This window comes from Hemitrygon akajei, chromosome 13 (assembly GCF_048418815.1).
Source record: "Hemitrygon akajei chromosome 13, sHemAka1.3, whole genome shotgun sequence".
Lineage (NCBI taxonomy): Eukaryota > Metazoa > Chordata > Chondrichthyes > Myliobatiformes > Dasyatidae > Hemitrygon > Hemitrygon akajei.
In genome coordinates this window covers 75666763-75679982 of record NC_133136.1, presented here as the reverse complement: position 1 = coordinate 75679982, position 13220 = coordinate 75666763, and the positions used below count along the sequence as shown (strand labels likewise).

Below are 13220 nucleotides of genomic sequence, written 5' to 3'. Positions count from 1 at the left end.
TGAAATAACTGTACTACATTATCAATGGTGCAATTTAAAACTCTGATCGAAAGATCATTTTTTTGAAGCAATAGATTCCTTTTTAAAGCAAAATTGTACTAAGTTACATGGCACTCATATTATTAATGGACAATAAATCAACTCAAAGCAAAAATGCCATCCACAATTCCATTTATGAAATAGAAATAACTGTACCGATTAGATTTTACCAAAATGGGGAATTTAAGGATTACCGTAGATTCCGGACTACAGAGCGCACCTGATTAAAAGCCGCTGGCTCTAATTTTAGAAATAAAATCAATTTTTTAATTGTAAAGGCCGCACCGGATTTTCGGCCGCAGGTGTCCCACGTTGTAATATGAGATATTTACACAGAAAGATATTACACGTGAGGATTTTTTAACTTTTAATTAAATCCATATGGTAACAAAAACAAATACATATTGCAAATGCTTTTTTTCGAACCGTGCCCGTAACGCGGCTACTTTTAAATATACGTTGCGTATACTTCTTTACTGAACAACATTCCAATATCTCCTAACGACTGGTAAAAAATATATATACTGCAGCCTACCAGGAAAAGTTATTGATCACCTTTAACTTAAAAGCAGCGTTCGCTCAGATCCAAAGCCGCTCGCGTAATGCGCTCCCTCCCTCCGTCCCGTTTCATCGCAAACCGGCATTTTCCCACAAGACACCGCGAAACTGGGTGTGACGTCATAGCATCCCGCGATGTAGTACAGAAAACAAATATAGTTAAAACTCTTCTAACTTTAACTAGAAAATGAATTACTAAGCGAAAATATTATAAACTAAGTAACTGCCATAAGGCAGCACAATGCTTTTCTTCGAGTGTTTTCCATGTTGATGAGGGTGAGTACAAATGACTGATTTACAATAATTTAATTGTGAAAGTGCGCTTGATTTATCGTACAATTTCATTGGACCTCTGTGAACTACTCATCAATTTTATTGGTCTACTGTTATGAGGCAAAATGTTTACGAGGCGGCATGAAAAAAATCATGTATTAGCCGCTCCGGATTAAAGGCCGCAAAGTTCAAAGCTGTTCAAAATGTGGGAAAAAAGTAGCGGCTTAAAATCCGGAATCTACGGTACTTTACAAAGAACAGCTTTACATTTAAGCATCATCCTACAGGTATCTATCTTGGACTTCAACTACTCACTATGTTTATTAATCATTTGGACCATGGGATTGCAAATCACAAATTCAAGTTTACCAATGACACAATGATAGATGGTATTGTAAACAGAGTAGAAGAAAGTATGGAAATATAAAGATATTAATACATTAAACAGATGAACAAAATGTGATCAAATAAGCAAGATGCAAAGATGTCTAATGTGACCCAAAATAACATCACAATGATTAAGTACAAAAAAGAGACAGTGGTGCTGTAGGCTACATGCACACGAAAATGATGATAATCCAGCATGCTTGGGGCTTTGACATTGCTGAACTCATCAATGACTAAATGCTATTCTGATCACTATGCTTTTATAGATGTTATATGCTTATTCAGTTTAAGAGGCTGTTACAACACTGTTACAAGTTATCCTGTAAATTCAGCGAGCTTGAAGCAGTGCAGACACTGATGAACCGAGTGTGGCAAGTATCACCTGGTGGGCCAGCTGCTAAAAGTATGGAGATTCACAAACAGTTGTACAATGGATTATCAGAGTATTACTAAACATAAGAGTAATGACTGCTGCCCTGTTTATCCAGAAGACCACAACTGGAGAATGGAGTTTAATTCTGAACACTATTGCATGGGTAGTATACTAGAGACTTGGAAGGAGGATATTGAGATTTATCAGGTCAGTACGAGTTTACAGTATGCATTACAGAGCAAGTTATTTTACATTGGATATAATTAAATGAGCCAAGATTAATTGATGATATCAATTAATCCTATCTTGTGAAAAGAACAGGAATAAACTGGTAGAATTTAAAATTCAGTTTGAGGACGAACACCCTGGGTCTGAAACATATATTCTTATGCTAAATGAAGAAAATTAACAATACGAGGATATAATTGGCAGAAGTGGACTGGGAAAGATCAGAATGGTATAAGAGCAGTGGACGTCACATTTGAGATGATACAGTATAACTGTGATAAAAGGAAGTAGTAGTTCATCCTGGGTTAACAGAACTTGCGTGGATACTTGTGTGAATGTAATAAACTCTAGTTAGGCCACACTACTGTGTCCAGTTCTGGTCGCCTCACTATAGGAAGAATGTGGAAGCATTGGAAAGGGTACAGAGAAGATTTACCAGGATGCTCCCTGGTTTAGAGAGTATGCACTATGATCAGAGATTAAGGGAGCTAGGGCTTTACTCTTTGGAGAGGAGAAGGATGAGAGGAGACATGATAGAGGTATATAAGATATTAAGAGGAATATATAGAGTGGACAGCCAGTGCCTCTTCCCCAGGGCACCACTGCTCAATACAAGAGGACATGGCTTTAAGGTAAGGGGTGAGAAGTTCAAGGGGGATATTAGAGGAAGGTTTTTTTTAACTCAGAGAGTGGTTGGTGCGTGGAATGCACTGCCTGAGTCAGTGATGGAGTCAGATATACTAGTGAAATTTAAGAGACTACTAGGAAGACTAGGAGACTACAGGAATATGGAGGAATTTAAGGTGGGGGGTTATATGGGAGGCAGGATTTAAGGGTCGGCACAACATTGTGGGCTGAAGGGCCTGTACCGTGCTGTACTATTCTGTTCTATGGATTGATCTTGCCACCATCCCTTCTTGTTTTGCCATTCTTTTGCTAATTTGCTGTCACTTGTCGCAATCCTGTGGCCAACCCTTCCATTACCTGCTTCGTTATTTCACCACCTACTTTTATGTGATTCTATATCAGCAAATTTGTTGGAGCATAAAGATATTCTACAAACAGAGCAGAGAACAGATGGAATACAATTTGAAATAGACATGGTAGTCAGAGAAAGGGTGTTTCCTGGAGAAAATTACAAATACTAATGCTCGATTTTCCTCTATCTAAATGAATGCACTGAAATTAAGCCACAAACCCATGATTTGTATGGACTAATACTGCATTCCAAGCTTTAAAAAAAATCACTTTCTGTGCATTAATGCCCTGGTTATTATTTAAAACTACTCCTGTTACAAACTGGAACACTGGAAGAATAACTTTTCCGCTACTTGTAGTTTCATTGAATATAGTCTTATGAATGCAAAATGCCCTCATATGATCTGTGCAGAGAATGTAACTGCATAATAACCTGTTAGTTAACCAGTCTGAGGTGCGCAGAGTTTTGAGAATTCACTAAAATGGCTGCTTAGCAAATATTTAACTATGGAATTGAAAAGTAGAAGTATAATTTACTCACTCTGCTTGAATGCATGGTAAACGTTGAGCAGGGTCAGGTGATCTCCATCTATATGTGCGAACCGCATCTTGGCTTCGTCAGCTGCTTTCTTAGCTTCCGTTGGGCGAACAAAACACTGTGGGACTAAACAATGTTGGTATGGGCCCAACACAGACGCCCATATGGATGAGTCACTCATTCACAGACACAGGAACAAGGCCTAGCTAGGTCAGTTCAGAGAGCATTGGGCAGGGCATGATGGGATATGGTCACCAACTGCATCTTGGATTGTCTACTACCTTGGCTTGGTACCAAACATCAACACCTACTCACATCTGCAAGACAAGAGTGTTTCAGAAGCTACACAATTACCAATTTTTAGTGAAAAAAGGCGGTGCACAGGGAAATACAGAACTATAATAATGTATTAAATGAATGCCTTCTGTAAGCATTTTCCTAACCTGCCAAAAAAGTGATAAGTAGCTGTCAAACATTTAGTATTTGAAGTGTGTGATGCTGTTAACAGATGACTTGAATCTCATCCTTGCCTACAAGTTAAAAACCAAGAACAAAGGAAGCAAGGGTGAAATTCTGCCCTGCCCAGCTGCTCTGAATCTGATTTAATCTATAGTACCCTACCTACAGAGTTCAAGTCTGTTGCCTTGCTAAATATTACTTATAAAATGTAATCAGGCTATTATTGGTTTTGTACAAGCCTTATGCAGCATAGAATCAGTATTAACGGAATACAAAACCAGAACTGTGAAATAAGTGACCAGTGTTCAAGTCAAAATGAACACTGTAGTGTTGTCCACATCCAAAGGGATTCCCTAAAATGACCACAAATCATGTTATTTTTGAGGTGTAATTCGACAGATATTTTCAATCTAATGGTTTAACAGAAGCTTTTGACATCCATATCCCAATTATATCTTACAAAGTATTTTGTCTGCCTAAGTCATAGGGGGAAGTGTAGAATTTCTGTACTATTAAAATTCTAAGACAGTTTTTGTTTTGCTCATGAAACATGAACTACCCTGAGCAGTCTCAATATTCATCAATACCTCTCCTCCATTAAGCTCTTATAGGCTTCTCCTAGACATCTGCTTAAATAGAACTGATTTTCAGCCAGGATAAAACATTAAAAAACAAAAAATGCCTAAAGCTAAGCACCAAATCTGAAAACTGTAATCATGATTAATAGTCTGTGCTTATAAATTCTCATAGTACCTATCAAAATTTCATCAGTACTTAGCACAAACATTCAAATGCACAATTATCATTCTGTTTTTAAACAGGCATCCCAAGCATAATCTTGCAAAAGATCATCTCCATGAGAAATTTCCCTAATAATTTGTTTCATTTAACTGCAAGTCATGTTTTGACAATTTCATCCCCGCTATTACCTGACAACATTGCAGTGATGGAGAGAATCTCATTTGAACAGTTGTGTTCACAGCTGGCAATAACCATCTTGGCCAACTGTGGATCTAATGGGAATTCTGCCATCATGGACCCAAGCTCAGTGAGATCACCATCGTCATTCAGTGCAGCCAGATAATTCAAAAGCTCCAAGGCCCTCATCAGTGTCTCAGGTGCTGAAAAGTAATTTGTAACAATGAGTCATGAACAAAACCTCCAATGACAAAATCACTCAAGTGCATGCTTGTCACCCTCACTCTGCCCAAGTCTTCCAACGTGAATCTCAAAGTAGTCACACTTCACTCCAAAAAACTTAATAAACAAATGACTTCTGTGCGCTGATCTGTACCCCAAATCATTCATGATGATTGGAACTACACAGCTCAACTGTCTGCAGCAAACATTTCATGTGGCTCTAACCTTAAGAATGAATAACTATCTCAAAGATCAACTAGGATGGGAGACTGGAAGAACACAAAGCCAGTGCAGAGAGGAGAAGGGTGCAAAATACCCCAAGGACAATTTCTTGGCCAGGGAATGGATTCACTTTTGTATTACAAACATCTGGCTGGATTTTATTTTATTTACCATTTATGGAAGATTTCAATGACTAAAGAAGCTGAACTTAAATTTGGTCAACCCAAAAAGTAAGCCCCAATCACAGAGTTTCCAATATTGTCATTCCTATATCAATGTACAACCCTCCTGCAGCTTATCTTACAACAGAGAACATAACATATTACAGGCCCTTTTGCCCATAATATTGTGCCGATCTTTTAGCACTCTAAGGTCAATCTAACCCTTCCCTCCATTTTTCTATCATCCATGTGCCTAATCTAAGTTTATTAAACATCCCTAATGTATCTGCCTCTACCACCAGCCCTAGCAGCATGTTTCACGGACTCACCACTCTGTGTATAAAACTGACCTCTGACTTCCTCGTATATTTTCCTCCAATCACCTTCAAATTATGATCCTTGGTATTTAGCCATTTCCGTCCTGGGAAAAAAGTCCACTGCTATGTCTCTTACCATCTCCTACACCGCTATCAAGTCATATCTCATCCTCCTTCACTTCAAAAGCCCCAGTTTGCTCAACCTATCTTGTTGATGTGAAATGCCAACATGGTACAATGGATGTTCCAGAGGAATCAAAAGGCTTGTGCCCCTCTTCAGGACTTCAAACACACTAATCAGCCTGAAACTACAGTGCAATGCACCGGTCAAGAGCTGTTGCCTTTCACAAGAGGCTAAAGCAAGAGCACAAATGATTCAACAAACAGATGTAAAAGAAACTCATGAGGTACAAGACCATAGGACCATAAAACATAGCAGAATTAGGCTCTTCAGCCCTTTAAGTCTGCTCCGCTATTCCATCATAGCTGATCCCGGATTTCACTCAACCCCATACACCTGGCTTCTCGCCATATAATATAATGCCCTGATTGAAATGATCAACTTCCATTTTAAATGTATGCACAGACTTGGCCTCCAGCACAGTCTATGGCAGAGCAGTCCACAAATTTACTACTCTCTAGCTTAAAAAAAATCCTCCTTACCTCTGTTCTAAATAGTCACCATTCAATTTTGAGGCTGTACCCTCTAGTTCTGGATACCTACACCATGGGAAATATCCTCTCCACATCTACTTTATCTAGTCCTTTCAACATTTGGTGGGTTTCAATGAGATCCCCCTGCATTCTTCTAAATTCCAGTGAGTACAGGCCTAAACCTCCCAAATGTTAACACTTTCATTCCCGGAATCATCCTTTGAGATATGGGGCCCAAAACTGTTGATGATACTCCAACCTGATGAGTGTCTTACAAAGGCTCAGCATTATCTCCATGCTTTTCTATTCTATTTCCCTTGAAATCAATGCCAACACTGCATTTGCCTTCTTTACCACATAATCAACCGGTAAATTAAACTTTTGGGTGTCTTGCACAAGGACTCCCAAGTCTCTCAGCAGCTCTGCTGTTTGAACCTTTTCCCCTTTAGTTAATAGTCTGCACTATTGTTCATTTTACCAAAATGGATTATCATACATTTCCCGACACTTTATTCAACCAGCCACTTTTTAGTCCATTCTTCCAATTTGTCTGTCCTGATGCAATTGTATTGCTTCCTCAGCACTACCTACCCCTCCACCTATCTTTCTATCATCCTCAGACTTTACCACAAAGCCATCAATTCCACTGTCTAAATTATTGACAAACAATGTTAAAAGCAGCAGACCCAATACTGACCCGAGGAACACCACTAGTCACTGGCAGCCAACCAGAAAAGGCCCCCTTTATTCCCACTCGCTGCCTCCTGCCTGTTAGCAATTCTGCTATCCATGCCAGTATCTTTCCTGTAACGCCATAGGATTTTATCTTGTGAAGCAGCCTCATGTGTGCACCTTATCAAACAGCTTCTAAAAATCCAAATAAATGACATCCACTGCCTCTCCTTTGTCCACACTGCTTGTTGCTTCCTCAAAGTAACAGATCTGTCAGGCAAGATTTCCCTTTATAGAAACCATGCTGATTTGGACCTAAGTTATCATTAGTCTCCAAGTACCTCCAAACCTCAACCTGATTAATAGATCCAACACTTTCCCAACTACTGAGGTTAGGCTAACTGGCCTATAATTTCCTTTCTTTTGCCTTCCTCCCTTCTTAAAGAGTGGAGTGATACTTGCAATATTCCAGTCCTCTGGGACCACGCCAGAATCGACCGATCCTTGAAAGATCACAACCAATGTATCTGTTATCTCTTCAGCAACCTCTCTCAGGACACTGGGAAGTAGTCCATCCAGTCTAGGTGACTTATCCACCTGAAGACCTTTCAGTTTGTCTAACACTTTTTCCTTTGTAATAGCAGTGGCACTCACTCCTGCCCCGAGTCTCACGGACCTCTGGCACACTGATAATGTCTTCACAGTGAAGACAGATGCAAAGTACCTATTAAGTTCATCAGCCAATTCTTTGTCCCCCAATACTACCATACCAGCATCATTTTCCTGTGGTCCAATAACAACTCTCACCTCCCTTTTACTCTTTATACAACTGAAAAAACTTTTGGTATCCTGCTTTACATTATTGGCTAGTTTGCCCTCATATTTCATCTTTTCCCTTCTTGCAGCTTTAGTTGCCTTTTGTTTGATTTTAAAAGCATCCCAATCATCCAACTTCCCACATTTTTACTGCCTTATATGCTCCTTCCTTGGCTTTGATGCAGTCCTTAACTTCCGTTGTCTGCCACGGTTTCCTACCCCTGCCATTTGAGAACCTTTCCCCTCTGTGGGACATAGCTATCCTGTGCCTTGTGAACTATTCCCAGAAACTTCACTCATCTCTGCTCTGCCGTCATCCCCGCCAGTATCCTCCTCCACTCTCCCTGGGCAAGCTCCTCTCTCATGCCTTATAATCCCCTTTATTCCACTGTGATACTGATACATGTGACTTATGCTTCTCCCTCTCAAATTGCAGTATGAATTCAATCATACTACGATCACTGCCTCCTAAGGGTTCCTTTACCTTAAGCTCCCTAATAAGATCTGGGTTATTACACAACACCCACTCTATGATAGCCTTTCCCCAAGTGAGCTCAAGCACGTTGCTCTAAAAAGCCATCTTGTTGGCATTCAACAAATTCCCTCTCTTATGATCTGACATCAAGCTGATTTTCCCAATATCCTTGCATATCAAAGTTCCTCATTACAATTTATTACATGCCTTTTCCAGCTTCCTTTGCAATGTCACCACATCTTGGCTACTATATGGAGGGCTATATATGATTCCCATAATTTTTAATTTTTTTTTTTAAACCCTTGCTTTAACTCCACCAACAACAAATCAACGTTCTCTGGCCCTATGTCACTTTTCTAAAGATGTCATTCCATCTCTTACCAACAGAGCCACACCATTGCCTATGCCTTTCTGCATGTCCTTTCGATACAAAGTCTTCCTTTGATGTTAATCCTCAACTATGGAGTTCTTTCAGCCACGACTCAGTGATGCCCACATCATAGCAACCAAATCTTTGATTGCGCCACGAGTTCTGCCACCTTATTCCAAATGCTATGTGCGTTTAAATACAGCACCTTCATTCCTGCATTCTATACCCTTTTGAATTTTGCCTCTGTGGTACAATTTAACTCTTTGCTCTGTCTGCATTTGTACCCAGTCACTGGCTTGACCTTCCTTACATTCACGTTACACCCATCAACTACTTGTAAACTTGCTGGCTCATCCTTGGCTCTATCATACTGATTCCTATCCCCCTCTGATATTAGTTTAAACCACTCCCAACAGCTCTAGTAAATCTGCCCACAAGAATATTGGCCCCCTTGGATTCAAATGCAACCCATCCCTTTTACCCAGGTCCCATCTGATCCAATATGCAGCCCAAGATCTAACATTCTGCTTCCAAAGGGAGTTTTATAAGAGCATTACTTGGACAGAGAAATCACCACAGAAAGTACATTCAGTTTTCTTCATGGTAAACAGAAGAGCTATTGGGCCATGTTCACTAGTAAGGATCTATCCCTACAAACTCAAGGTTATTCTTTTGTCTTCCAACAGATCCAATGTATTATTTATAACATTATAAATAATGTAATAAATGTTTTGGGTTGGCCAGGCACAAATAAATTCTGAAATTTGTAACATGATTCTGAACAACGACTTGATTTACGGTGGATAATGCTGCTCTAGAAGTTCCCATCAGAAACAGCCTAAAGAGAGACACTTACCAGGTGGATCCATGAAGTCAAAATGTACCAAGTCATCAATGCCAAGTTTCTTCAGTTGAAGAACTACAGAACCCAGATTGGACCTCAAAATTTCAGGGTATGTGTTGTCCTGGTAATTTTTTTTCCCGAAAATAAAAAGCAAGAAATCTCAAATAAAAGCATTCACAAAGGTCATAAGTAGTGTAAAATAAAGCTATACTAAATGCTGCCTGCTTCCTACTAACAGCTAAGCATTTAGGAAAACAACCAGAATACATTATATTACACAGACCATTTAAAAGCTTTGGTATTACAAATGCGCTGAACACCAGAATCAGGCCTAGAAAATAGCAACTATCAAAATGTTATTAATGAAGATTACCTATCTGGGAGGGCTGCCTTCACAAGCATGAAACAAGGTCATCTTAGAAACACTATGAAGGACAAGGTCCTTCAACAATGACATCACAGTATTATATATACCCTTGCCTGAAATTTCCCTTGCTCATCTTATACACTGAATATAACCAACTGCAAATCAGAGGAAGCAATTAACTACAAAAGAAAAAGGTTATATGAAAGACGCAGTTACTAGATCAGTGGAATACTTGGATGATTTTTCAATAAGTCAAGAATTCAAAGAATTTGTAGGTGTTTCATCACTTTGTAAACAGCAAATACTGAACTATGACTGAGTTTGCATTAGCCCAACTTAATCTTGCTGCCCTCCAACAGTCAGGCAAAAAAAAAGCACGTCCCAACATCATGACAATAAAATCGAGAACATCTGAGCATCCCGAAAAAATTTCCTGCAAATCTGACCTCAGTGTAGCCACGAAGTAACAGGTACCTGTTCATTCCAGATAAGTTTCTGGTTCTAAAGGCTTGGTTCTTCAAAATCCATTCAAGTCAGGAAACAAACTCATCTAATAGGCTATCAGGAGAATAACTGAACAGTTCTGCCAACCTGCACCAGAATTCTCCAAAGACAGAAGATCAGCAGCTATGAAAGCTTACCTGCATTTCAGTTTTATAGGCTTTTTCAGTGTAAAGTCTAAAGCACTTCCCTGGTCGAGTACGACCAGCACGGCCAGCTCTTTGTTGTGCTGATGCTTTGCTGATGGCAGTCACCAATAATGATTCAACTCTGATCCTTGGGTTATACACCTGTAAATTATGAAAATACTTGTAATACCAGCCATTGATGCTAACATCAAAATGGGTTTCTTGTTTGGCAAATCAGGAGTTCAAAGAATAATCAAATAATCTTCACCTTTCATGGAACCACAAATTAGGGGTAAATTCTAAAAAGCTATTAGTGACTGGAACAGATGCAAATAAGAGGGTAACAATGTATTAACAATAAAAAAGTGAAAAGGGAATGTGAAAAAAGTGAAAAGGGAATGTGAAAAAAGTTAAAAGTCAAGATTAGGAAAAAGGTGGTGGTTTCTGAAGCCCTTCAAACTTTACAATGTCATTATGTCAAGTAGACTAGTACATCTGACAGATATTTACAATAGAATCAGATAGTTTGACTGACATCCTGAGGAAATGTAGTACTGAATCAAGAACAGATCTTGCCAGGGTTATGGTAAGCAAAAGAATAGTGATGAAAGCAAAGACATTATTGAACGATAAATTCTCTGCAACAGATGGTTTCCATCCTAGGATATAAAGTCAGTGAAACTTTATATCACTGTAGACAAGTTTAACCCTAATCTCTGTAAATGTTCACAATTCAAGAAATTTTCCTTTAGCTTGAAAAATTATATTTATCACTTGACATTTAAAAACAGTGAAGGGCAGGGGTGCGGAAATCAAAGTATTAACAACCTGTTTTAACAATATTTTCTGTGAGGAATTTATTACAGCAATTAAAGACAGGCTAGCTCAACCACTTGAAAAGTTTCAGCTGATCAGACTGTGCTAGCTCAGACTTGCAAATAGAAACCACATCCAACAAACCTCAGTGAATTATCTGGTGATTAATACTGTAGACACTGGAATGTCGATGGGTATTTATGTCCAAAGGGGTAACACAAAGACACCACAAAAAAAAGGTTAGTTCAAACAAAAAATACACTGAATTAAAATGCCTATTACCAACTTAGCTAGGAAACTGGCTGACAAGTTATGGAATATGGGCAGGTATTCAAATTGGAAGGACATGGATTGCGGCACCCACGAGTACTCGCTTATACCATAATTATTCACCGCAGCTGAAAGAGACTTGGATGACTGGATTGAAAACTGATGATGACAAAAATGTGCAGCATTGTAATTAAGTAGATCTATTTTCACTGCCAACAGACTGGTGAATGGGAAAAGCTCACAAAAAGAATTTTGATGCATGTATGTGAGTTGTCCATTTTGGAGCTTAAAGTGATAAAGCTGATTATTTTCTAAATGGTGAGAAAGCTAGAAGCAAATGAAGTCCAAAGAAACCTAGTAAGCCATACACAAAGGCCAGTAAATGATACTCACAAGTACAGAAAATAATCATGTAAAAGATTAAGAGTTTAGAGGAAATTTAGCAAAATAATTTTATGGATGAAGAATAAAAGGATTTTAATTATAAAGTTAGCTAGGACAAGTTGGAGTTGTTACCTTTAGAGCAAAGGAGTTTGAGGGGAGGTGCAGTGCTCTGTAACGCAAGAATCAACTGAGCTTCCATTCAGGCATGGAATTGGCCCCATATGCCAAAATTCAGAAACACAAGATCTGCTCCTGTTTCCACTTCCAGGGAATTGCTGAGTGATTCCAATACAGTTACAGTTTTCTAATATTACTGTTTTGACTCAATACCATTACAGTCATTCAGTCATATGTGGGGATGGTGAGCATACAAAACCCACAAGCTAAGCCTGTTTAGTTGGCAGAGAGGAAAGCTTAGAGAGTTTAGCTCATGAAGATAGTCACCACGTAAACAAAGAGGAAAGCAGGAGCACTGTAAAACAAGGTAAAAATCCAGAAGAAACATAGATAGGAAAGGAGCTGCAAATCTTTGCCATACCTTAAGGACATTTTAATACTTGCCTTCTGTTTGGCAAAGCCTGGATCAATCACAAACACAACACCATCAATAGTGAGTGAAGTTTCAGCAATATTTGTAGACACGACGACCTAATGTAGAAAATAAGGAAATATAGTTAGTATCACAGAAAATCATAAACACAAGAGATTCTGCAGATGTTGGAATTCCACAGCAACACAAAATGCTGGAGGAACTCAGCAGGTCAGGGAGCATCTATAAAAGGGGGTAACAGTTAATGTTTTGGGCTGAGAGCATCACAGCAATTCTGCTTTAAACATATCACTTTCAAGCTGTCAGTATAAGTTTGCAATAGAATGCCATCCTTTAGACTTATCCTACCTACTCTTTCCTGTAAAGGATCAAAAACTACAATTTATCATGTCTGTACCTGGTCAAAACGAAACTATTTTGCAGATAACTGATTGGCATTTTATATATTACACAAATGGATTACAACATATTTTACAAATCAGAGGGAACAAGCATTCTAAGGGCCCAGGGAAGTGATATTGTACAGAGAAACTCCATGGAAGTGCTGGCACAGAAAGACAAGGTGATGATGGAGACATATGCCATGCTTGCCTTCATTAGAAAGGGCATTAAAAACATCATGTTATAGCTGTATAAGTGGTGGAGGCAGATACAGTTACATTTAAAAGCTGTTTGGACAGGTACAGGAATACAAGAAATT

At 38.9% G+C, this 13220-nt stretch overlaps 1 protein-coding gene across 2 annotated transcripts in view; it reads right to left on the bottom strand.

Moving 5' to 3' along the window:
- Positions 1–13220, bottom strand: part of dhx15 (DEAH (Asp-Glu-Ala-His) box helicase 15) — a 120810-nt gene that overhangs the window by 19222 nt on the left and 88368 nt on the right. For both annotated transcript variants that reach the window (XM_073064902.1, XM_073064903.1), the window contains exons 7-11: positions 12532–12618; positions 10513–10662; positions 9517–9625; positions 4763–4954; positions 3378–3500 (exon numbers count right to left, since the gene is read on the bottom strand). In XM_073064902.1, coding sequence (XP_072921003.1) covers positions 3378–3500; positions 4763–4954; positions 9517–9625; positions 10513–10662; positions 12532–12618 — 661 coding nt within the window. The remainder of the gene's footprint in view (positions 1–3377; positions 3501–4762; positions 4955–9516; positions 9626–10512; positions 10663–12531; positions 12619–13220) is intronic.